This window comes from Sphaerodactylus townsendi, linkage group LG01 (genome assembly GCF_021028975.2).
Source record: "Sphaerodactylus townsendi isolate TG3544 linkage group LG01, MPM_Stown_v2.3, whole genome shotgun sequence".
NCBI classification, from domain to species: Eukaryota; Metazoa; Chordata; class Lepidosauria; order Squamata; family Sphaerodactylidae; genus Sphaerodactylus; species Sphaerodactylus townsendi.
Window position 1 is genome coordinate 944,600 of NC_059425.1, and position 25,995 is coordinate 970,594.

The window sequence follows — 25,995 nt, forward strand, 5'->3', positions numbered from 1 at the left end:
GCAATAACACTAAAATGGCCAACTATTGGAGACCAGGAATCTGCAGATGAAGGGATTTGAACCCGCAAAGTTATGATGGTAGGACATGCATTAATGTGTATAAACTATGGGTGGATGATAGGACTTGCATTATTGTGCATAATTTATGGGTGGAAAGGTACTGGTTGAATATTAGGATTTCTTTTTCTTACAATGGAATTGGAATTGGCTGCCTAGGCAGGTGGTGAGCTCCCCCTCTCTTTCAGTCTTAAGGCAGTGGCTGGTCAAAAATTAGTTAGGGATGCAGTCAGGTGATCCTACATTCAGCAAGAAGTTGATGCCCTGTGTGGTTTCTTCCATCTTTATAGTTCTGTGATACCCATGTGCAGTTCCTGCCCTGTGCCTGTGTTGGAAGATTTTGTAACTCGCTGAATCGCTATTCAGACATTGGTTGGGCAAGGGGGGTTAGGTAATTCAAGCTTTCGTTCCCTGCTGATTAAAGTGGGGACGGGATTAGTGTGCTCATGCATGGTGGGGGTAGAGGAAGTCTACCCAACCGTTGGTTGAATTGATTTGCTCCTGGCGAGGATGTATAATTTTTAGGGGATATGATGAGGGAGGATAGCATTGGTTCATCCAGCACAGCACAAATATAAGGTATTCAGTACGTTATCCATAATCTTTTGGGGAAGAACTTCACACAGGTCTATTCCTCAAAACGACTTAAGCCCACTACATTCTTCTCAACTTGGGTTTTGCAAAAATTGTTAAAATAGTGATCTTTTTGAAAAATTCTGGTTTGAAGGTGCTCCCACATAAATACAACAGACGGGAGAAGCTTCAGTCTTTCCACCTGCCAGCCAATTATCCCCCCTCCCTTTCATTCTGTTACTTCCATGTCTGCCACCCTCTCTTCAATGCTTTCTTCTATTCCTTCCATCAATCATCTCTCTAGGCTAAGCTTCTTAAAATTCTGTGTCTGTGTTTGATACTTGGGGGTTAATCCAACACAGTCCTAAATTATTATTCTAATCCCTTAATAGAATTTTAGCCTTCTTCCTCTTAAAATTTGGTTTTGAGGGGATTTCTTTGGGGCACAGACTTCCAAACTTCTTCTTGTGGCGATCAATCCTCTGTCTCTCACATAGCCAGTCTGTTCCAACATAATTCCCCTAACTAAAAGGAAACAGATGAACCAATTCTAGAAACAGAGTTGGTGGATCATGCAAGCACCACCCTGTACTTCTGAATAATGTGGATACATGGCATTTGGTGGTACAGATACTGATAAAAGTCCCCAAGAATTGGAGTGTCTGAGAAGGCTTTTTCTGTGTGCTCGGTGATTAGAGATGACTCTTCTTTGTGGTACAGAATTGGATAGAATTTCTGGACAAGGCCTATAATATTGTACTATTAGGGAAGTCTGGAGGCTAAACCATAGCCTATAATCTGAGCTTCAGATCTTAGCAAATGCCTTGAGTAGCTTGAAAATATTTAGCAAATTAAACATTCAGAAATTAGTCATGCTTTTGTGCTCCACAGAGATCATATAAATAGTCTTGTCCCCTACCAGTCTACACTACTTCACCTAGCTTAGCTTCTCTCGCCTACTTCTCTTCTGCTACTGCTTTGGTAAGTCCATTATAACTTCTTCTCATGGTGTATATAATATATGCAATAAAAAGCTATTGAGAAATCCAGGAAGGAAGATATTTCTTTGGAAAAATGTTAGGAATATCCAACAGAAGCAAAATAAGATTTTAATGTTATAAGTGTCCTTTCTCCTTTGTAAATGTATATCTCTAATGGATAGGATGAAGCAAAGGTACTTGGAAAGAAACTGTAGCATAGGATGAAAGGAAGAAGGGCAAGAAGCTTTCTGTGAAATGTACTCGTGTTTATGTAGAGCGGTATGGAGGAACCTTGAATGCTGGCTGTTAGAACCAGTTAGAGAAACCTTCATGAATGAGTTGCATGGTGGAAGGTCTACACTGTCAATTTTCAGCTCATTTCAAGTAGTCAATGTACAAGTGGAGCTGAGCAATTATTAGGAATTATGCATGATCTTATGACAGCAGTGATCAGTCCTCCCAGAAAAAAGGTAACTTTGGAGTGTGGATTCTTTGGCATTTTACCCAATGATGTAACTTCCTACCTCTAACCCTGCCTTTCCCATTGCCTTCCACCAAAACTCGCAGAATTTTTGTGTCTAGATTTGCCTATCCTAGCTAAATTTTCAATTCTATAAGTAATCTTGGAAATGTCTGAATTCTTGTTTTTTCTTGCATTGTGCTGCTTCATAATTTAATTATTGAATTACACTACACAGAAGAGCACTGCAAGGAGTTGAAGCTCTGTTTCCAACCTCTGCCAGTCTTACTTAACCATCTTCTGCTATAAGAAATTGTCACAGGCACTGCCCACATGTTATCAGTCTCTTTTCCTCAAGCAGAAATGCTAGGACTGTAAAGACAGAGACTGAGAGACCAATCTGAAGCTCTCCCAAATGCAAATTTTGTGGTCAGGAGAATGCTTCTCAGTTTCCTCTTCACTCCAACATGATAGCAGAGTTTCTCTACTATGGATATCTTATGAAGGGAGCTTTGATTCTTAAAACTGTTCAACCATAACATCTTAGTGGTCCCTTAGATTGCTACTGGACTTCTAGCTTCTCTATACATATATATCAAAGGAAGTTTCTTCAAAAATATCAAAAATATCAATCTGAGTAATAGCCCCAACCATTTGAGAGCTTAGGTTAGATGCATTTCCTCAAGGAAAAAAAACAAATGGACGAAATATCTCACCCAACTTGTTTGCCCTCAAATCTTACTGGGGTTCATTCAGTTTACTTCCTGGGATAAGTGTTCATCCTTGCAACTTTCACATTAATGTTTCATATCCTTTCATCTTGTCATTCCAGACGCACCTCCACCTTCCCAAAATGTCTTGCTGCTGTCCTCCATCTTGTGCTACCCCATCCTGCCCCCAGCCTTGCTGCTCCCAACCCTGCTGTTCCCCATGTAGCTACCCCACTGGTGGTCTGGGCTCACTTTCATGCTGCCCGACTTCATGTTGCTCCAGCCCATGCTGTGGTAGCTCAACATCAGCACGTTGCCTTGGCCTCACCAGCGGAGCCAGCGTGAGCTGCATCAACCAAATCCCACCATCCGAAGTTGTGATCCAGCCACCTCCTTGCATCGTTACCGTCCCAGGGCCAGTCCTCGCTGCCACCTGTGAGCCTCTTCGTGTGGGAGGGTACACCGCCTGTGGTACCTGCTGTCCCCCTTGCGGTCGTATCTGCGGTTCTCCTTGTTAGGTTGACGAGGGTCTTCCCAAGGTTGCGAAAGAAATGGCTACCTGAATGCATGGAATAGATTGGTGGCAGATGACTTCATCAATTTGGGTATCAGAAACAATGACTCTTGTCAGTTGAAATCAAGATTCGTTGGTTTTTCACAATCTATCAAATGCCCGTGAATACCAACATGAGACAGTTAATTGCATTCTCTCTGTTCTCTCCTGTATTTTTTTTCTCAAGGCTATATTTTATTTTTGATTCCTTATATTGTTTAGGAGACCAGAAGAATATAAACATATTCCCTCTGTGGGCCTTTTAATATTCCAAGGCCCACCAAGGTCTTCCTGCCAGGACAGTAGCCTATGTCTATCCCTGTATTCAATTGCTTTAAAACCTCTGAGCTTGTCCAGCTAAATGGGCAGTGGCAAAGCCACTGCTTGCTGAGAAAAGGCTAAATGTTTGCCCCCCCAGGAAACTGCTTCACTGCAAATGATGTCACTAGCGCTTCTTTTCTTCAATAAAGCTTCTGATTGCATCAACATTTCTCTTGTGGATTCGGTGGTTTCTTATTTCTAAGAGCATGGAGACTGGGCTCAGTGGTACAGCGCACACAGCACCTTCCTTATGGGGAGAGGCTGCAGCGTTTGGGGCTCTTTAGTTTGGAGAGGAGAAGTCTGAGGGGGGATATGATTGAAGTCCATAAAATTATGCATGGGGTAGAAAATGTTGACAGAGAGAAATTTTTCTCTCTTTCTCACAATACTAGAACCAGGGGGCATTCATTGAAAATGCTGGGGGGAAGAATTAGGACTAATAAAAGGAAACACTTCTTCACACAACGTGTGATTGGTATTTGGAATATGCTGCCACAGGAGGTGGTGATGGCCACTAACCTGGATAGCTTGGACAGATTTATGGAGGAGAAGTCGATCTCTGGCTACCAATCTTGATCCTCCTTGATCTCAGATTGCAAATGCCTTAGCAGACCAGGTGCTTGGGAGCAGTAGCAGCAGCAGGCCATTGCTTTTACCTCCTGCAGGTGAGCTCCCAAAGGCACCCGGTGGGCCACTGCGAGGAGCAGAGTGCTGGACTAGATGGACTCTGGCCTGATCCATCAGGCTCTTTCTTATGTTATGTTCTTAGATAGACCCAGATTCAATTCAAAGTGGCCGCTGTTGAGAAGGTACTGGACACCTTGATGAGCAGCTGGCGTTTTGAGTAGACCACACTGAGTCTGACAACCCAATATCAAATCAAAGAAACACAGAACTTTAAAGCTGGATAGGACCATACAGGGCATCTAGTTTAACATCTTGCTGAATGCAAGATCACCATGGAGCAGTCCTAACAATCTTTTGTCCAGCAGCTGCCTGAAGACTGAAAGAGTGGGTGAGCTCACCAGCTCCCAGGCCAGCCAATTCCAATTCCATTGTAATACAAAATATATCCTACTATCCAACCAGTACCTTTCTACCCATAACTTATACACATTAAAGTCCTATCATCATAAGTCAACTTTGCCAGTTCAGATACCTTGCTGGACACCAACATATGGCCTTCAAGTTTTGATACAAACCAGACATTTTTAAGTAAGTCCCCAGGAGATCAGGAAGGTAATATCCATCTGCAGATTCCAGGCCTTCAGTAGTGTGCCATTTTGGGCTTACTACTTTACAACATGGAAGTATTTCTTTTTTTCTAAAACAAAAATGACCTGTCCACTAATACTTTTTAAAGACTCCTACTCAACTATTTGTGTCGTGATCATCAACCTGCTCTCAATAAAGAGACTCGGAGTTGCAGAAATCAGGTTGATTATATCAGAGCACAAATCGGTACATTCCAAAGAGTGTGGGGGTGTGTTTTTTTTTGCCAAATCTAGCTAAGCACCCAGTCGCCTAATTATTATTCCCCAAAACAAAACAGTCTCCAGCAGTGCAGCTCTCCCAAAGATCTGATAAGAAGCAGGTGTTGTCTGGGTGGGCTGAGAAAGTCCCTTACTCTTTCTTTAAACAAATCACAGCACAAGCAAGGGAACTTCGAGTGCAAAAATATCCCAACCTACCCTGCATGGTGGTGGTATGACAAGAAGAAAGTGGGGCTTGACAGTCCATCACATTGATTGACAAAATTAAAAAACAGTTTTTTCTTCCCTTATCTGAAAGGGAAGGACTATCCCTTGTCAGCAGGTTGCACAAATGACCTGCAAGTCCTGAATAAGGCCAGTAACCCCTGCATTTTTTTGTGAAGTACTGGGACCCTCAGGACTGTTGCTTAAGTTTGCTTGGGAGGGGCAAATGCTGTGGACACCCAGTTGAAGGTGATCCTGATGCCCTCAGAACAAGTGTCCAACCATCCAAACTTTAGCAAAGTTGGCTGGTTCCTTTCAGGAGACTCATACCAGCAGCCCTGCAGGAAATTTGGTGCCCCTACCCAAAACAACACCCCCCTCAAATCTCCAGCAAAGATCCAGCTGGGCATAACAGCAAGCCCCATTGAAGTCTATAGTAGGAAAAGTTAATTAATTTTTCCCACCACAGAACTTGCTGAAGAGCCTGGCAGATTCGGTGCTCTGCAGTGCCTCCATTGTACCCAAAGGGGAATTTCTGTGCAGGTTGCACATTTTTTAAGATAGAGACATCAGACTTTTAAGGAGGCTCCAGGAGGCCCTCTTGGTAATAGCATCCAGGCTTGGTGAACTTTGCTTCTGGGGGCAGGGGGGGCAGGATGTGTTCTCTCAGAACACAGCCAGCAGGCTTCATGTATAGGAGTGGGGAAACTAAATAATTTTTAATTTTTATTTATTTATTTATTTATTCCACTTTTATACCGCCCTCCCTCAAAGGGCTCAGGGCGGTTTACAACATAATTACAGGCAAGTGGATAAACAGGATAAAATGCTAAAAATTAATACCAGTTAAAATGCAGCGCTCCAAATCCATAAATATTTAAAACAGATGGCGTTCAACCATTAACTCCTCTAACTCTGAGAGGGGAACAGCGGATCTCAGTTGTTAATGGGCACCTATCAGCAGCCGGCCTCCCCAAAAGCCCGGCGGAATAACTCGGTCTTACAGGCCCTGCGGAATTCATTTAGGTCCCGCAGGGCCCGGACAGCTGGAGGAAGAGCATTCCACCAGGCAGGGGGCAGGGCCGTAAAAGCCCTGGCCCTAGTGGAGGCCAGCCGCATCATAGAGGGGGCAGGGATCTCCAGTAGATTGGCCTCTGCCGAGCGCAGAGACCGACGTGGGACATATGGGGCCAGACGGTCTCTGATAAGCCTTTTGGGGGTCCATAAAATTGAACCCCCAGAAGCAAAGTTCACCAAGCCTGTATGCTATTACTAGGAGGGCCTCCTGGAGCCACCTTGAAAGTCTGGTGCCTCTATCTTCAAAAATGTGCAGCCTGCACAAAAATTCCCCATTGGGTACAATGGAGCCAAGGCACTGCAGAGCAGATAATCTTGGGCAATATCTTGGGGTGCCTGTCAGGGGCGCATGTTTAAAGCTAGCGATACCACCATTTCAGGGTCTCATCTGGAGACTGTCCAGATGAGGGTAGCCCCATCTCCTCTTAACTCCCGTTGGAAACAATGAGGGATGGGGCACCCCTTTTAGGGGTCCATAACTTTGGACTCCCTGAACCAAACTGTAATCCATGTAATCGGCTGTAATCCATGAATCCTTGGGAGTCCAAGGCACTTAGGGAATTGCTGGATAAGAATTTGGCCTGGGGTTTCATTTCCCCTAATACTTCCTCCTGGGCAGCACCGGTGCTGTTTTGAAAAAAAAAAAAGGATGGCACCTTGAAGCTATGTATGGACTACGGAGGCCGGGATGCCATCTCCCAACCAACAAGTACCCTCTGCCCTTAATAAAGGACTTACTGGGGAGTTTGGCACAGGGCAAAATATTCACTAAATAGGACCTGTGGGAGGCTTACTACATAGTCCACATACAAGAGTTTGAGGAGTGGAAAAGAGCTTTTAATACAAAATTTGGACAATTTGAATATCTGGTCATGCCCTTTGGACTCAGTGGAGCTCCTGGGATCCTCTTGTTCAGGGTGGTGGTGGGGTATCTGGATCATGTGTTAATTTAGTCTGAGACAAGCTGAACCTCCTGGGGTACTGAGTGTACCGGGTTAGCATTGAGATAGACCCTCAAAAGGTGCAAGATGTGCTGGGTTGAGAACTACCACACACCCACAAGCAATTGCAATCCTTCCTAGGGTTTGCCTATGTAACCTCATCTGTGGGTTCTGTGGGGCAGTACTTGGAAGGAGTTGCAAAGAACCAAATTTAAACAAAACAGTTTACTTCTCTTTACAAATAACATTAAACATCAACATTTAACATTTACAATTCAAGGTCCTGTTCAGGTTGCATTTCAAGTCCTTCTATTTACAGTCTACTGATATTGCCAAGTCCAAATCTTCTTTGCAAGTTGGCTGGCTCCTGAAGACTCCAAAGGCTTGATGAACAGGTTGCAACATGATGAAGGTCTCCAGGAGAACTCTCACCCATTACAACCACAAAAGAAACCCTGAAACAATAAACTCCAACATTTACAACACAGCAAAACAACAACTACCTTCCCAGTAGTTCCCAACAATATTGAAATTACCTTAACAAGGTGTTAAGGGCTTATAGAAATCAAGGTCCGAGTCTGGTAGCCTTGTTCTTCTGCAAAAGAGCTCTTTCAGCCTCTCTGCTGCTCCGAGTCTCCACCCCTTACTGGGTCAACCCATTCTGGGCCAACCCATTCTGGGCATGGGGGTTACACCTACTTTTACCAGGATTTCATCCCAGGGTTTGCCCACCTGGTCCTTCTAACAGGCCTGTTGAAAACCAAGGGGAGGGGTCCTTAGGCCATTGCCCCAGGGTGACCCCTGAACTGGTCAGAAAAATGTCAACTGGCCTTTGATCAACTGAAACAGGCCTTTAACACAGAACCAATCCTTAGGCATTCAAATCCCAACAAACCTTTTGTGGTTCTTGTGGACAATTCAGATCTGGTCATGGGAGCAATGCTCCTTCAGAGGGGGGAAGATGCGAAATTGTACCTTTATGCATACCTGTCTAAAAAGTTTTCTGAAGCTCAGTTGAATTGGATTGTTGGGGAGAAGGAGGCTGGGGCAACAAAAAAGGCTCTGGCCACTTGGAAGCATTGGCTAAAGAGTCTGCAGACTGACCAAAAGTACTTAGCTCTCTAAAAAAACCCAGTAAATTGAACACAGAGGGACCATTCAATGAACGCGGAGGGACCAATCTATACCATTCAATGAAAGATTCTGCTCACACTGTCTAAATCAAGTAGAGACTCTTACTCATATGATATTCCTCTGTCCTAAATATGCGAGCATCAGATACTTGCTACCTCAAGCTACATTTAATAAAGCACTCAGTTGCTCAACCAATCCAGGAATTGCCCTAATTCTGAACAGCAAAAAAAAAAAAATCCCTGAGATATTTCTTCTGCAAATGATTGCTATTCGTACTCAAGAACAACAGAAGAGAACTTGATCTTGTTTTAATGTCAATTTATTTTATATTTATTCTTGTTTTTATGCCTAATAAAGGTTATATGTATGTATGTAAACTGAATGCAACTGGTTGTGTTGGGCTTATTTCTTCTCTTAGTTTAATTTCACCTTGCATTTCTTCCCAGGGAGGAAGGATTTCCTGGCTGATGCCCTCTCCCAACTACCACAACTGCCAATTCATAAAGCACTAACGGTGTCTACAATATTCATCCCCATTCAACTGGGGCTGGCCGTCACCACCTGCAGTCAGAGGGTGCCACGGAAGACACTGATTCCTTTGGATGGTGATCTGGAGTTGGGACTCTGGGCTGCAGTCGTTTCTGACCCAGAGTTGGCCTCCTGCAAGGAGGGACTCGCAGAGAGGGGGTTTTGATGGCGGGACCATAGATTGCATGTTCCCTCTGCTCTCCAACAGAAAGTCTTACAGGGTTGTCATGATGTTAAGGTGGCAGGCCACTTTGGGTTTGTAAAGACCCTGCACCTGGCATGTTGGCAGTTTTGGTGATGCACACTACATAAGGATGTAGAAACATATGTCAGGTGCCCAATAAAGACTACAGAAACAAATGTACAGTTTCTATTATTTACAGACCTGGGGTCTGACATGCACACAGCTGCAGCTTCTCTCATCTTTACAACTTTGCTTCCTAGAATGTCTTAGCTTCACTCCCCTGCATTCTTCACTTCATAGAGCCAGGTAACAAGATAATGGTTCTCACCTCGCTATATGTAAATATAAGTAACACCCTTGCTTTTCCCATTCACTAGCAAGGATGGGAGGCTGGAGCTAAAGCTATATCTTCCGTTGTTTTTTCCACATTCTTCAGATCAGGCTATGAGAAGTATGGCACCATGCCTCACATAGACTTCCAATGAAGACTGTGTACATTGTATCATTGCACCCCCTTTCCATGCTCTTATAAAATAGAAACCACTGAATCCACAAGAGAAATGATGATGCAATCAGAAGCTTTATTGAAGAAAAGAAGTCCTAGTGACATCATTTGCAGTGAAGAGGTTTCCTGGGTGACAAACATACAGCCTTTATTCAGCAAGCAGTGGCTTTCCCACTGCCCGTTTATCTGGAATAACTTAGAAGTTTCAAAGCAAATGAATACAGAGGTAGAGATAGGCTACTGTCCTGGGAGGAAGAGCATTGTGGGCTTTGTAATATTTAAAGGCCCACAGTGGGAAGATGTTCATATACTTCTGGTCTCCTAAACAATACAAGGGAAGGGAAATGAAATATAGCTTTGAGGGAAAAAATACAAGGGAGAACAGAGAGAATACAATTAAGCATCTCATGCTGGTGGTCATGGGCATTTGGAATGTTGTGAAACATCAATGAATCTTGCTTTCAGCTAACAAGAGTCATTGTTTCTGACACCCAAATTGATGAAGTCATCTGCCATCAATCCGTTTCATGCATTCAGGTAGCCATTTCATTTGCAACCTTGGGAAGACTCCCCTCCAGCTTAACAGGGAGAACCGCACATGCGTCCACAAGGGGGACAGCAGGTACCACAGGCGGTGTACCCTCCCACACGAAGAGGTTCACAGGTGGCAGCGAGGACTGGCCCTGGGACGGTAACGATGCAAGGAGGTGGCTGGATCACAACTTCGGATGGTGGGATTTGGTTGATGCAGTTCACGCTGGCCCCACAGGCGATGCCAAGGCTTCGTGCTGGTGTTGAGCCACCACAGCATGGACTGGAACAGCATGGACTGGAACAGCATGAGCCAGGGCAGCATGAGCCAGGGCAGCATGAAAGCGATCCCAGACCACCGGTGGGGTAGCCACATGGGGAGCAGCAGGGTTGGGAGCAGCAGGGTTGGGAGCAGCAAGGCTGGGGGCAGGATGGAGTAGCACAAGATGGAGGACAGCAGCAAGACATCTTGGGGAGGTGGAGGTGAGTCTGGAATGACATGATGAAAGGGTATGAAACATCAATGTTAAAGTTGCAAGACTGAATATTTCTCCATGTAAGTAAACTGAATTAATCTCAGTAAGATTTCTGGGATAAACAAATGGGTGATATATTCCATCCATTTGTTTTTCCTTGGGCAAATAAATCTACCCTAAGCTCTTAAATTGAACGTGGGACTTTTTTTTCAGATTGAGAAACACAAAATATTGCTGAATTAATTTTTTTGTAGAGGAATATCCTTTGGGATATAGGTGTAACTCACAGGTGTCAAACTCACAACCCTCTAGATGTTCACGAACTACAATTCCCATCAGCCCTTGCCAGCATAGCCAATGCTCATGTTGGGAGGGATTGAAGGGAATTGTAGTTCATGAGCATCTGGGAATGAAGTCCAGTGACACCTTCAAGACCAATGAGATGTTGCAGTCGAATGGTGTTGAGAATCAACGCTCCTTTCATAACATATCCATAGTGAAGAAACTATGCTTCATGTTGCAGTAAAGATAACACTGGGAAACACTTTACTTGTCATTTAATATGACCTTGAGAAAGCTTTATATGGGTCTCTCAGTCACTATCCTAAGAATCCTAGAATTTCTGGGTTCGAAAAAGATGATTGACAGCATGTATGCAGTTCATTCAAAAAATTCATAAAGCAGAAGGTGGTTGAACAGGACTGGCAGAGGTTGGAAGCTGAGCTTCATTGCCTAGCAGAGCTCGGCCGATGTGGAATTAAAGAATTAAATCATGCAGAACTCACAATGCAAAAAAAAATGTATTTAAATATTCCAAATGTCGCTTATAGAATTTAATATTTTGCTGGGGTTGACAAATCCAGACACAAACATTTCGAGAGATTTGGTGGGAGGCAAAGAGGAAGGCTGCGGAAGGGCAGGAAGCGACATCATTGGTAAAATGCCAAAGAATCCACACTCCCAAGTGACCTTTTGTTTTTCTGGGAGAACTCATCACTACTGTGATACGTGTTTTTTTTAATGATTTCTTATGATGGCTAAGCTCCATCTGTAAATCAACTACTTGAAATTAGCTGGAAATTGACTGTATGGACCCTCCACCTTGCAAATCATACATCAGTGATGGCGAACCTATGGCACGGGTGCCAGAGGTGGCACTCAGAGCTCTCTCTGTGGGCACGCACAAACAGAGTTCATCATGTGGGGGGGAACGCCCCCCCCCACACACACACATCTAGGCTGGCTTGGGCTGTTGGGCTCGATTATTAGCATTAAACCTAAGACCTCGTTTTGGGGAAGCAGTATAGGTAACCCTGTTAAGTGCTGCTAAACCCCACTGACTTTCATGCAAAGAACTGAAGCATGATCCTTTACCTGGGAGTAAGCTCAGTTGCTGGCAATGGGGCTTGCTTCTGAGTAAATCCTCCTAGGGTTGTGATTCACCCGTTCAAAGAGTTGCATGGTTTGGGTGCTGTGTGGTTTCCGGGCTGTATGGCCGTGTTCTAGCAGCATTCTCTCCTGACGTTTCGCCTGCATCTGTAGATGCCAGCCACAGATGCAGGCGAAACGTCAGGAGAGAATGCTGCTAGAACACAGCCATACAGCCCGGAAACCACACAGCACCCAAGTGATTCCGGCCGTGAAAGCCTTCGACAATACAGTTGCAAGGTTGCTTCAAAGCAAAGCCACCTTCTACCACCAAGCTTACTCCCGAGTAACGCACGCCTCAGAGTCAACCATTTTTTCTGAACTAAAACCTCAGTATTCAGGTTAAATTGCCGTGTTGGCATTTTGCGATAAATAAGTGGGTTTGGGGTTGCAGTTTGGGCACTCGGTCTTGAAAAGGTTCGCCGTCACTGTCATACATGAAGGTTTCTCTAACTCTTTCTGGACAGCCAGCACACAAGGTTCCTCCATATAGTTCTACATACATGCCAGTACATTTCAGATAACTTCTTACCCTTCTTCCTTTCATCCCTATGCTAACGTTTCTTTCCAGGTGACCTCTGCTTCCTCCTATCCTTTAGAGATTTATATTCACAAAGGAGAAATGACACTAATAAAATTAAAATCTTATTTTCCTTTTGTTGAATATTGTTATTTTTCCCAAAGGAAGAACTTCCTTCCCGGAATTCTGATGAGCTTTCTCGTTGCATATGATACCTATATTATGAGAAGAAGTTATAATGGACTTACCAAAGCAGTAGCAGAAGAGAAGAAAGCGAGAGAAGCTGAGCGAGGTTGTGGAGACTGTGGCAGGGGGCAAGCGTATTTATACCATCTCTGCGGAGTGTAAAAGCATGACTAGTTTCTGAATGTTTAATTTGCTAAATATTTACAAACTCCCCAAGGCATTTGCTAAGGTCTGAACCTCATATTATAAAGTATTGATTATCCTCTAATTTTCCCTTCGCGAACAATATTATAGGTCTTGTCCAGAAATTCCATCAATTCCAACAAAAGAGAGTCATCTCTAACCACCAGAGGTGGGATCCAGCAGGTTCTCACAGGTTCCCGAGAGTAGGTTACTAATTGTGCATGCCGAGAGGAGGTTACTAATTGGTGATTTTGCCACGTGATTTTTGCCTTAGTTACGCCCCTCCTCTTAGCAGTAGCGCACAGAACTTGAAGCAGTTTAGCAGGCGATGCACCGGCGTGCGTGGCAGCCTGCGCCTGTGTGCATTCGTTTCCCGCCCAAGGACCGGCGCAGCGGCTGCATCCTTGCCACAGCCCCGCCCAGGAATGCCCCGCCCCTGGAATGCCAGGCCACGCCCCCGTCGTGCCCCACTTAGCCTCATTGGCGCTACGCTACAGTTTGAATCCCACCACCATAAGAACCTGTTACTAAAATTTTTGGATCCCACCACTGCTAACCACCAAGTACACACACACACACACACACACACACACAGAGAGAGAGAGAGAGAGAGAGAGAGAGAGAGAGAGAGAGAGAGAGACTCCATTTCATGAGAACTTTCCCCCATGTCTGCACCACTGAAGGTCACGTATCCATGTTGTTCAGCAGTACAGGCTGATGCTTGCATGATCCACCAACTCTGTATCCTTAATTCATCTTTCTGTTCCCTTTCAGTTAAGGGAATTATGTGGGGAAAGACTGGTTTTGTGAGACAGGTAGGTGATCTCCACCAGTGTACACAGAAGTCTGCGCCCCAAAGAAAGCCATTGCAGTTCTATTAAGGCATTAAAATAGTAATTAAGGGCTGTGTTGATAAAATCGCAAGTGGCAAACACACAAACAGAATTTTAAGAAGTTTAAGTAATAGATAAATGATCGATAGCAGGAATAGCAGTGGGCATTGAGGGGAGGGTGATCTTTACCATTCCAGAAGAGGTCTGAGGAAAGCAAGAGACAGAAGAACAATGCCATGCACACGAAGGAGATCCAAGGTCAATTTGCATTGGAATTCAGGGGTCCAGTTATAGGAAAAAATGACTCTCTGCCTACCATGTTTCCCCGAAAATAAGCCCTACCCCAAAAATAAGCCCTATCATGATTTTTCAGGATTTTTGGAGGATGCTTGGAATATAAGCCCTACTCCAAAAATAAGCATACCGGTGGTTACAGATCAGGATGGTGTGATCCAGCAGGGTGCTCCCTGCCAATGAGGATGCGGCTTGCATCACACGTGACCGGGAAGCAACAGGGCTGCCGAGAGCCCACCTTAATGAATTGTGACGGTACCGTATTTTCTCTAAAATAAGCCCCACCCCGAAAATAAGCCCTAATGCATCTTTTGGTGCAAAAATTAATATAAGACCCCGTCTTATTTTCAGGGAAACACGGTATGATAAGAAGGACAATCACCCTGGAATAAAGCAAAGTTCCATTCCCGGGCACAGACAGTGCTGTGAGAAATGGATTGATTAGAGTTAAAGCTGTGAGCACCCAAGACTTGATGAGTTTTGTGCTATGTTGATGAAATTAAAACCAGAGCCCTCAAAGTCTGGATGAACCTGGAATGTTGAAAGAAACTCTGGAGGCTTGATGACCCTTTACAGCTGGACAGGTGATTTCAGATTAAGGCAGCTTTCGGGAGCAAACATGGAGGGCAATCTGGAGATTTTGCCGATGAAATCAGGGTGTGAACCTTTTGCCTGTTCTTTGTGAAGCTGGAGCCAGGTGCAGGATGGGCTGTTGTGAGCCAGATTCCAGTGTCTATGCCAGGGGTCTTCAAACTATGGCCCTCCAGATGTTCATGGACTACAATTCCCATCAGCCCCTGCCAGCATGGCCAAGTGGCAGGGCTGATGGGAATTGTAGTTCTTGAACATCTGGAGAACCAAAGTTTGAAGATCCCTGGTCTATGCCCTCAGGAGGGGCATTTTCTTAAGCTATGCATTCTTAATTTGAGAAGACACCTTTGTCATGTATCAGGCAAACCCCCTGGATATCACAACATTTGAATTAAGGTTGGTGCCCATTCTACCCTTGCTCTGCTCGATGAGTCTATGATACCAAGAATACACTACCAGCTCGTGTAACGAATTGCTAGAGGGCATCAGATCCTACATAGCATCCTGAAAATGGATTGGATCCATAAGTCTCCATGGGCGAGCATACATTCTCTCTGTGTCTTCCAAGCGTTGCCCTGGAAGACAAAAGGTCTGTAGTTTGAGAGGAGGTAGTCACATCTGTATGGACATGGAAGCACCCAGTGCAATCATCCTGGACAATTCCAACACCACCAACAGCTTCCACAGTGTATTTGTTAGTGTAACCCCCATGCTCAGAACTGGTTGACCCAGAAAGGGGTGGAGACTCAAAGCAGCAGAAGGCTGCAGAGCTCATGTAGTTTGGAGGAGACAAGGCTACCAGACTCGGACCTTGGTTTGTATAAGCCCTTAACACCTTGTTAAGGGTTTTTAGTGTTTGTAATGGGTGAGAGTTCTCCTGGAAACCTTCATCATGTTGAATCCTGTTCACCAAGCCTTTGGAGTCTTCAGGAGCCAACCCACTTGCAGGAAGAATTGGACTTAGCAAATATCAGAAGACTGTAACTAGAAGGACTTGAAATGAAACCTGAACAGGACCTTGAAGTGTGATGTTAAATGTTGATGTTTGATGTTATATGTTAAGTAAGTAAACCATTTTGTTTTTTAAAATTTGTTGTTGCAAACTCATTCCAAGTTCTTCCCCACAGAACTTACAGATAGAGGTGACATTAGCATGTTAGGCAGTCAGTACACCAGCCAGATAGTCAAACACTCCTCTGTGTCTCATGTCAGGCCTACACAAGGAATGTCTGGTATTTCTAGGGCTGGGAATGCCCTAAAGTAGAAAATTTCCTATATAAGCACTTACCCCCTGACTCATCACATAGGACTGCTGAAAGAATGAAAAAAATTGGCATGCAGCTCTTTCAGAGTGACTGTTTCATCCGGCCTTACCCAGGTCTTGGTCATACTGGCCAAGTCTACTTTGTATTCTGCAAAGCTGCCTTGAAGGATCCTCATCTTATTCTTTTGAAGACCTGGCATTGCTCAACAGCACTGTCAGAGATGGGTATATGTTCCTATTCTCACTAACAACATACCATGGGATATGATGAAGATTGGAAAAGGACCAAACTTGTCTGTACCTCCATCTTCCTGTAAGATACCATCTCATTGGTCCATACCTCCCCTGTCCCTGAATGAGTGGGATCCATAACCCAATGGTGGATTTTACACAACATATTTATAACAAGTTGCAATCATTATAATGAATCCGTTTGCTATTTTCCCACTTGAATGTGTGACATTTACACAATCAGGAAGCGATTTGAACCTATGGGAAAAAATTGGGTTCCATTCATGCCTTCACACGGAATCACTTCTCTTATTAGAGGGGACCGAGAGTCAGTGGTGTTTGCTTGCAGTTATGTGCCAAAGTACACTTGTACATCTTTACTAATACTATCCCCAAAATACATCTTTACTAATACTATCCCCAAAATTCCTTCCTAGTTTTCTTCTTCTCATAGTTCAATGGGGTTTTTAATTATCCATAAAAGCATTTTCAGGGAAACTGGACTTTTTTTCATCAAGTACTGAACATAAGAACATAAGAACTCGCCTGCTGGATCAGACCAGAGTCCATCTAGTCCAGCACTCTGCTACTCGCAGTGGCCCACCAGGTGCCTTTGGGAGCTCACATGCAGGAGGTGAAAGCAATGGCCTTCTGCTGCTGCTGCTGCTGCTCCCGAGCACCTGGTCTGCTACTGGAAACATGTTATGTGGAGGAAGTATGTTTAATATTCACCAAGTCTGTAAATTGCTTAAATGCAAAAATAATTTATTTTTATTTTTATTTATTTATTCAATTTATATACCGCCCGATCCCCGAAGGGCTCTATATAATGTATATATAGTGTAGTATTAATGTTAAGTATCAACTTTGGTTCATTTTATCTTTTAAGTTTTGAGTGTAAACAAATATGCACTGTTTATTCATCTTATTATTCCATTGCTTTTAATCCCATTATTGGGACATTTATTTACAGGTACAACATATAAATTTGAAGTAACAGCAACTGTATTAATTACAAACACTTTGCTAATACTGGGGTACAATTTCAGCAGGTAGGCAATTGAAAAAAACGGTTGGGAACCACTGGAGCAATTCACTGCTCAGGGACAGACTTGATTGCTTCTCTGCCTGCCTCCTACCTTCCTTCCATACATGTTTTGTTTGCACCCTATCAAATGGTCTACTGCCTCTTTTTACCTTCTGCATGCAAAGCATATGTATACTTTGTCACTAAGGCCCCTTCCACACACGCAGAATAATGCGTTTTCAAACCACTTTCACAACTTTTTGCAAGTGGATTTTGCTATTCCACACAGCTTCAAAGAGCATTGAAAAACATTCAAAGAGCATTGAAAAACATTGAAAACAGTTTGAAAGTGCATTACTCTGCATGTGCAGAAGGAGCCTATGCTTCACTCCCTCTCCAGAAATGTATTACAGATACATATTGTTGTGGGTTTTTTTAAGTTGAATATGCCCCTGCATTATCAGTGGTGTAGCGCCAAGAGGGCAAGGGGGACACACACCAGACACGCGTCAGTGTGGGGTGGGGCATGCCAGTGTGAGGCGGGGCATGGTGGGGGCGGGGCATGGCAGGGGCGCAGGGTGCACACATGCCCCGGGCGCAGTTCCCCCTTGCTCCAGCCCAGTCCATTGTACTCCATGTCATGCCCCACCTGACATAACAGTTCCCGAGGAGGGAATGGCACCCCTCCAGTACCATTGTCAAGAGATGATGCGGCCTCCCTCAGGATCAAAACAATCTACATTCCACCCTACTGATCAAATTACAACAGATGAGCTGGTAAAGATTTGATCAGGAAGCAAAGAACAGCAGGTGAGAAAATACAACCACAGCAAGTGAATAAAGTATCCCACATCTTGGACAGGAGACATGGTAGGAGACTGATCACTCCACTTGGGAGAATATTTTCATTATTTTAATCCCTTAATAAAATCTGAGCCTTCTTCCTTGTAAAATCTGATTTTGAGTGAATTTCTTTGGGACACAGGTACAACATACACTGGTGGAGATCACCTACCTGCCTCTCCTACAGCAAGTGTTCCCACATAATTCCCTTAAAAGGGAACAGATAGACCATCCCTGAAAACAGAGCTGGTGGATCAAGCAAGCATCACCCTGTAGTTCTCAATAACATGGATACATGAAATTATGTGGTATCCACATGGAGGAAACTCCCCAAGTGTAGGGCTGGCTTGAGAACTGGGGGATGGGACCTCTGTTCTGTGTGAATCTGCTGTGTGAAACTGTTCTTCTGCTGCTTCCTGACTGCTTATCTCTCCTCTGCTAAGCTAGTGAAGGCCACATACTTTGGTCTGTAGTACAGCTGTGGAATTGTATGGTGGACGGGGGGATGGGCACACTGATTGCTTTAACATAGACATGTCTCGGCTGGGCCAGCACTGTTCAGGACCTTAACTTACCTGCAATAAAGAAATCATTGTTCATCGACAACTGTTTCAATTGCCTGGTTCAATGAGGTTCTGACACCAAGAAACTGGAGAGTGAGAAATAGGTGCCCCCCCCCCCGCCCGCTTATGCTTGGTGGTTAGAAGTGACTCTTTTGGGGGTAGTTTTCTTTCACCTCCTGGAACACACTGCCCTCAGCTGTAGCCATTCTGGTCATATGTCTTGAAACAGCCATGAATTGACAAAGAATGCAATAAAGTAGTGCTGGCAAATAACCTTGCCATTGGCAGGGAATTAGGGAAGTATGCGTAAGTGTAGGGACCTCTTGGTAGGTGTGATGGGGCTTCCTGTGACCAATGTAGATTCCTCAGGGCACAGTGTCATGAGAAGGGGCTCTTGTGCACAGGGAGTGGTGACAAATATGCTTTAGGGTTAGCAAATTATCCTGGACTGCAGAGCAAGGCACCCCTCTCCTCTGAAAAGTTAGCTTTTTATGTCAGGATTTATAACCCGCTATGGTTGCTAACCCTCTTTCCCCTGCCACTCGAAAGTACCAACAGAGAATGGTTGTAAGTTCTTGAGTATTCTTCCTCCCCCCCGACCCTCTGAGCCAATCTATCAGCTACTACATTGCAAGGTTTTAAATATTTCCCTGTCCCTGAGACAGATTCCCTGTCTAGGCCACAGTCAGGAGGAATCCTGATGGTGGGGTGTAGTGTTGTTAAGGGCTTGTGAGTTGAACAGATACACCGAGGCATAGACCCTCCTTGTCCAGGAAAATTCCATCCCACCCAGTACAGTTTTTCAACAGTAGGTTTAAGCAAGGGTCCACTCTGCACAAACTCAAGAAATTGTTGGTTAAAAAGGGACAAAATCCTGCAGAGGCAGGATCCTTCAACTGCCCAGACCCCTTGCAAACATTGAGAGATGCCTTCCAGGTGCAGTTGAAATTAAGAAACCGTAAGGGCCAAAGAAGGATGCCTGCACATCTTGGGGGTTGTTTTTGGCACATTAGTGAGTCTGCTGGTGTCGCACTCTGGATTGTTCAGTAACAAGACTCGGGTTCCCGTTGATTTATTTATTATGAAGCAGCATCAGGAAATGAGCATTTAAGACTTCTATTGCCAGAACTAAGCATAGCTAATATTACAAACACCATTATTCCCAAATCACTTCATCAACCTGTCCCTTTCCTCCCCTCTCCAGTTCCTTAAGGGGGGGAAGGTGTGATGGCACCTCTCCAATCCTACCTTCTGCTCAAAGGACTGCCTTACTAGGGTCAAAACAACCTACATTCCACATGAGATAGTTGCATAGGAGCTTTTAAAAAAACACCCAGGGTTTCAAACAGCTGGAACTGGTTCCATCCAATGCTTTGGAGTGTGGATTCTTTGGCATTCTACCCAATGATGCCACTTTCTACCCCTAACCCAGCCTTCCCCATTGTCTCCCACCCAAATCTTCCAGAATTTTTGTGCCTGAATTTGACAACCCTAGCTAAATGTTAAATTCTATCCGTAATCTTGGGAATATTTGGATACTTTTTTCTCTTGCATTGTGGCTATTGCATAATTTAATTCTTGAATTCCACTTCAGACAAGCCCTGCAAGGCACTGAAGCTCGGCTTCCAACCTCTGCCAGTCCTGTTTAACCACCTTCTGCTTTAACAAATTGTTGCAGGGATTGCCAACATGCTGTCAATCATCTTTTTAAAATGCATAAATGGTAGGACTGTAAGGATAGAGACTAACAGACCAATCTGGAGCTCCCTCAAAGTTAAATTTAGGGGCAAGTAAAATGTTTCTCAGTTTTTTTCTTCCTTCCAACCTGACAGCATAGTTTCTTTTAAATCAACTGGGCAATATTTTGCATTTCTCACTCTGGAAAAAAAAGCCCAGAGTTCAGTTTAAAAGCTTAGGTTAGATGTACTTACTCAAGGAAAAATAAATGAATGGAATATCTCACCCTCTGGTTTACTCGCAAATGTTACTGGGATTAATTCAGTTTACTTCCTGGGAGAAATGCTCAGCCTTGCAACATTAACACTGATGTTTCATATCCTTTCATCTTGTAATTCCAGACGCACCTCCATCTTCCCAAAATGTCTCCCAGCGTTCCTCCATCTTGCGCTGTCCCATCCTCCTCCTCCCAACCTTGGTGCTCCACATGTAGCTACCCCGTTGGGGGTCTGTGCACAGTCTCATGCTGCCTTGGCTCGTGCTATTCCAGTCCATGCTGCAGTGGTTCAACACCAGCATGTAGCCTTGTAGTTCAACCTCTTGCTGAATGCAGGATCACCCTGCAGCAACCCTAAAATGTTTTTGTCTAGCCGCTGCCTGAAGTCAGAAAGAGAGAGAGATCTCACCAGCTCCCTACAAAGTCAACTCCAATTCCATTTTTTTTAAAAAATCCTAATGTCCCACCACTGCCTTTCCACTCACAATCCCCTCCACTATTGGTTATCCCCAAAAGTGAAATCATTCCCAAAACACAAAACAGTCTCTGCCAGGTTTGATAAGGATCGGATGGGCTGAGGAAGTCCATTACTATTTCCTTAAACAAAGCACCAACACACGCAAGGAAACTTTTGGAGCCAAAATCTCCAATCCTCCCCTCGATCATGATGGCAAGACAAAAGGGGGATGGTGATGAAATTGATGAAATTAAAAGATTTTAATCTTCCCATATACAAAAAAGAAGGGCTATGCCCAGCGGGCTCATCAGTAGGTTGTACAATGGACCTGCCAGTCCTGGATCATCCTGGTAACCCCTGATTTTTAGACAACTTTTGGGGGCCTCAGGACTGTTGGAAGACCCCTGCTACTATAATTGGAAGGTCCCCTCAAAAGCAAACCATCTGGGCTGTCCCAGGAGCTGCCTGCATGCCTGCAAGTTTGGGGGGAATCAAGCAACTCAGAATTGGCACAAAAGCTACATCAGGAGCAGAACATTGTGGAAAAGTATTGAGGGAATGGGGTGTCTGAAGCCGGAAGATCAGAAACACCAACTTATCAACCATGTCCCTAAGAGATCACAGAGGTAATCTAGTGGATTAAGGCAACTAGAGTCATAGAAGACCATAAAATATCTCCCAAAACTCACATATCCCTCTGCTGTTAAAGGATATTCACGCATAAGATTTTGTAACTAGCTGAACCACTGCTGGGACATTGGGGGATTTGGTTAATTCTACCCGTGGTTCCCTGCTGATTGTAGGGGGAACAGGAATTTTCACTGCAGCCAAGATATATTTTGCACAGCCTCAAGAGATATGACTTGCATTTAGTCATAACCCTCGCTAGTTTAGCTCAGGCCCGTTCCACACGGGCCGGTGGGGTGGGATCACACTGGGATACTTGATTCTGGTGGATCCCCGAGACCGCACACACGCTCTTGTGCAAGTGGTCTCGCAGCTGCTGGGAACCACAGATGCACCTTCGTGTGGAGGCGCATCTGATGTTCCCTTCCCCCCTCCCTCCTCTTTCCTGCTTGCCTGAGAAGTGCAGCTTCGTAGGTAGGCAGGAATGACCCCCTGGGCCATGGGACGGCCCCTTTCCCCCAGTGCCTCTGCAAATGGGAGCCGGGGAGGGGGCTATACGAGAAACGCTCAATGAGCAATTCTTCTGTTTAAAAGTGGCAGACAGCTTCCATAAAACAAAAGAATTACTCATTGAGAGAATCCCATATAACCTGCTCCGAGGCTGATGGCGCGGGTTAAGGGCGCTTTGGAGTCGTGTTAGGGGCAGGAACCATGCGACGTTCATGCCCAAAACAGTGTTAGATAGAAGTTCTCACCCAACCCAACTTTCTGGGCCCATGCGGAGTGCCATATTGTTTTTTAAGGAGCCATTCTCAAGCGTTCCGCCTTAGAGAGTTATCAAGTCAAGAATGTTATCTCCTTTTCGGAATGGGTATGTCTGGGTAAAATAGCCTTTGCTTTCCTCCTCATTTCCTCCCATCCTTCCTCCTTCTCTGGGAATTCTTTGTCTTGCCTGAGTAATGGGGTAGAGGGGCCTGACAAATTTCTGCAGAAAACATATAATCTGTGGCTCGTAACAATCCAAACATTCAAACAATAAATTTATTAGCTTTCCAGGGCTTGCCATCCATTAAACAAGAATTCTCTTAAAGTACTCATTCCTGTCTTTGAGCAAGGCTGGGGCTGTGACACAATTCTAGAAAAAAAATAACTGATAAGCCCCAGAATGGCTGGGAAAAGGCAGAAAGAAAAGAGGTGGGTGGTCTTCAATTAAGCTCCTGAATTGTAGACAGGCTTTCTATGTAGCAAAATGAAATTAAAAACCTTGATGGATGAGTGAGAAAACTAATTGATACAGTGAAAAACGAAGCAAAAGATTACAGAAAAACAATAAACAGCCTCAATGCAGCATTCCAGCGACGTGCACATAGGAATAAGGAGAAATCATTTAAGAATCAGAGGGATGAAGCAGAAAACACCACAAAAAGAACAAGACAACTAGCCAAGCAGAATGAATCTCTTTCCACACAATGAGCATAAAAAAATCACTTTCTGCTATCCAGGGGGTGGCCTCCAAACTACTATGAGAAGAAGGGGACCAAATTGGGATGCCTCATCTCAGAGCACACAGGGGCCTTACACCGAGTACTAAAAAGGTCTCTCCCCTGTGTGAGTTCTTTGATGCTCTTGAAGTTGGCCAATCCGACTGAACCTCTTTCCACACTCTGAGCATTCAAAAGGTCTCTCCTTTGTGTGAGTTCTTTGATGCAGTTGAAGAACATAATTCCGACTGAATCTCTTTCCACACTCTGAGCATTCAAAAGGTTTCTCCCCTGTGTGAGTTCTTTGATGCTGTTGAAGAGCATCATCCCGACTGAATCTCTTTCCACACTCTGAGCATTCAAAAGGTCTCTCCCCTGTGTGAGTTCTCTGATGCCGTTGAAGAGCAACACACTGACTGAATCTCTTTCCACACTCTGAGCATTCAAAAGGTCTCACTTTTGTGTGTGTTCTTTGATGCTGTTGAAGAGTGACACTATGACTGAACCTCTTTCCACACTCTGAACATTCAAAAGGTCTCTCCCCTGTGTGAGTTCTTCGATGCTGTTGAAGATTGAAACTCCGACTGAACCTCTTTCCACACTCTGAGCATTCAAAAGGTCTTTCCTGTGTGTGAGTTCTTTGATGCAGTTGAAGAACATAATTCCGACTGAATCTCTTTCCACACTCTGAGCATTCAAAACTTCTCTCTTTTGTGTGAGTTCTTCGATGCTGTTGAAGATTGCTACTCAAACCGAATCTCTTTCCACATTCTGAGCATTCAAAAGGTCTCTCCTTTGTGTGAGTTCTTTGGTGCACCAGGAGCTTTGATCTGAAGGTGAAGAATTTTCCACACCAAATACATGGATGTGCCGTTGTTGTACTGTGCTTTGCAAGCTGTACATTACCCTTTCTGATACCAGAGAAGGCCTTTCTACTCTTTGTGAGAATTAATGGATTCTCTCCTGAATTAGTCCCACAGTGGTTAGGAGAAAGATCTGATTTTTGTGAGTAGCACCTGCAACAGTCTTTGCAGCTATAAGATTTCTCTCCTTTATTTATTCTTTGATGGCCAGGTAGCTCTGTTCTGTGAACATAATTCTTTCCAAACTCCAAGCTTTGATGGGTCTTCATTCCACTGTGCATTTGCAGATGGATCTCATATTGGCTTTGATCAGAGAAAGTCATCCCACATTCCAAGCACTTATATGCTGCCTCTGCTGTTTGGACTAATTCACTGAAATCCTGCTGTTGGCATGAAATAGGTTTATCCCTACTTTCAGTCATGTGACTTCCTTTCTGCTTATTAGGTCCACCTCGATTCCTGAAGATTACTTCTAAATCTTCCTTCTGAACTTTATTTAGCACAGCCCCATCACTCTCATTCCACTGCTCATCCCCTGCTAGAATAAAAAAAAGAAATCCTGTTAGAATCCACACAAAGAAATCTGATCTTCCCTAGAAGTTCCATTCAAACGCAAATGTTTCACTACATTATTATACACTTTAAAAGGCCATTTAAGCCAGATGCATTGGAAAAGCTTGGTTTAAACACCCCCTCACCTGACTGCGTTTGATGAGATGAAATGTCTGATTTCTGACAGGAGGTCTTCCCGCACTTCAGGCAGTCGTACAATTTCTCTCCTAAGGGAATTTGCCTTGAAATAAGAGTGATTTTCTTACTGAATGTCTTTCCCAAGGCCAGATTTCCATTTTTGTTTTCCCTGGAGCAGATTCTCTGGTTAGCACAAAGACACACATTCCTTCTTGTTTCGGTCGATCTTACTCCTTGGAGTGGACTTTCACATAAGCATCCCTCCTTGGGACAGAACGGGCTTATCTGCTGTCTTGTCTGTATGGCTTCCCTCCTGCATCGGTGATCGGTCTCCATCCTCAACTTTTCCTTGATAAACATCATCCTTGTCTTTTTCCACACAGAACCCCTGGTTTTCCCCAACTATCTATATGTGCGGCTGGAAGAAAGAGGTCCAGTTAGCACATGAGCCATGCCACCCATCAGACACTGCTTATTAACAGGTCACCGTTTTCTTGATCAGATGTTCTTCCCCGCAACTGAGCTCCTGTCCCACCTTATTCTGTCAGGCTCTGCAGGTCAGTAGGTTTTATATTCTGTCTATCCCTTGACTTTAAAGAGAGGAAATGGCAAGCCATCATTCCCCTACCACTTACATTTGACTTGTAATGCAGCTCTCTTGAGTCTCTGCTATTTATGGTTAAAGAGAAGAGAAGGCTTTTATGTCCCACTTTTCTCTACCCTAAAGAGCCTGAAAGTGGATTATAAATGACATTCCATTCTCTCCCCACAACAGGCACCTTGTGAGGGAGGTGGAACTGAGAGTTCTGCAACAACTGTGACAAGCCAAAGGTCACCCAGCAGGCTTCATGTAGAGGAGCAAGGACTTGAACCGTGCTCTCCAGATGGGACTCCACTGCTCTTAACCACTTTATCACACTGGCTCTCCATGAGAAGTTACCATGATCTCTAGTCCTGCAACTATACAGAGAGGTTCATTGCAGTTGTGAAGATTACCATGAAGAGCTGGTTTCCAGCATTTGCTCATGGGATTTGGAGTCAGTATTTCACGAGTAAACCCAACACTTCAAGTATAGACATCCGTGGTTTGTGGGGAAGGCTGATGAGCCCTGAAGGCATTTAGGTGACTGCTATAGGAAAGGGCCATTCGTCTCTTCCAGCTTGGCTTTTCTTAAGTATGCTCCCACTTTTCCCTGGAGTATCCCATATTGAAGGATAAAGCAGCCCCTGCAG

The 25,995-nt window shown here is 44.4% G+C and overlaps 2 protein-coding genes across 2 annotated transcripts in view; one reads left to right on the forward strand and one right to left on the reverse strand.

Annotated features, from left to right (window-relative positions):
- Window positions 1-1,582: 1,582 nt before the first annotated feature.
- LOC125439661 (keratin-associated protein 5-5-like) overlaps window positions 1,583-25,995 on the forward strand; it is a 266,942-nt gene continuing 242,529 nt past the window's right edge. The window contains exon 1 of the mRNA XM_048508781.1: window positions 1,583-1,611. The gene's annotated coding sequence lies outside the window, so the exon portion shown is untranslated. The remainder of the gene's footprint in view (window positions 1,612-25,995) is intronic.
- LOC125444901 (zinc finger and SCAN domain-containing protein 30-like) overlaps window positions 10,379-25,995 on the reverse strand; it is a 45,536-nt gene continuing 29,919 nt past the window's right edge. The window contains exons 6-9 of the mRNA XM_048517658.1: window positions 23,879-24,610; window positions 22,182-22,255; window positions 20,775-20,970; window positions 10,379-10,740 (exon numbers count right to left, since the gene is read on the reverse strand). Of these exons, the coding sequence (XP_048373615.1) occupies window positions 10,379-10,740; window positions 20,775-20,970; window positions 22,182-22,255; window positions 23,879-24,610 (1,364 nt within the window). The remainder of the gene's footprint in view (window positions 10,741-20,774; window positions 20,971-22,181; window positions 22,256-23,878; window positions 24,611-25,995) is intronic.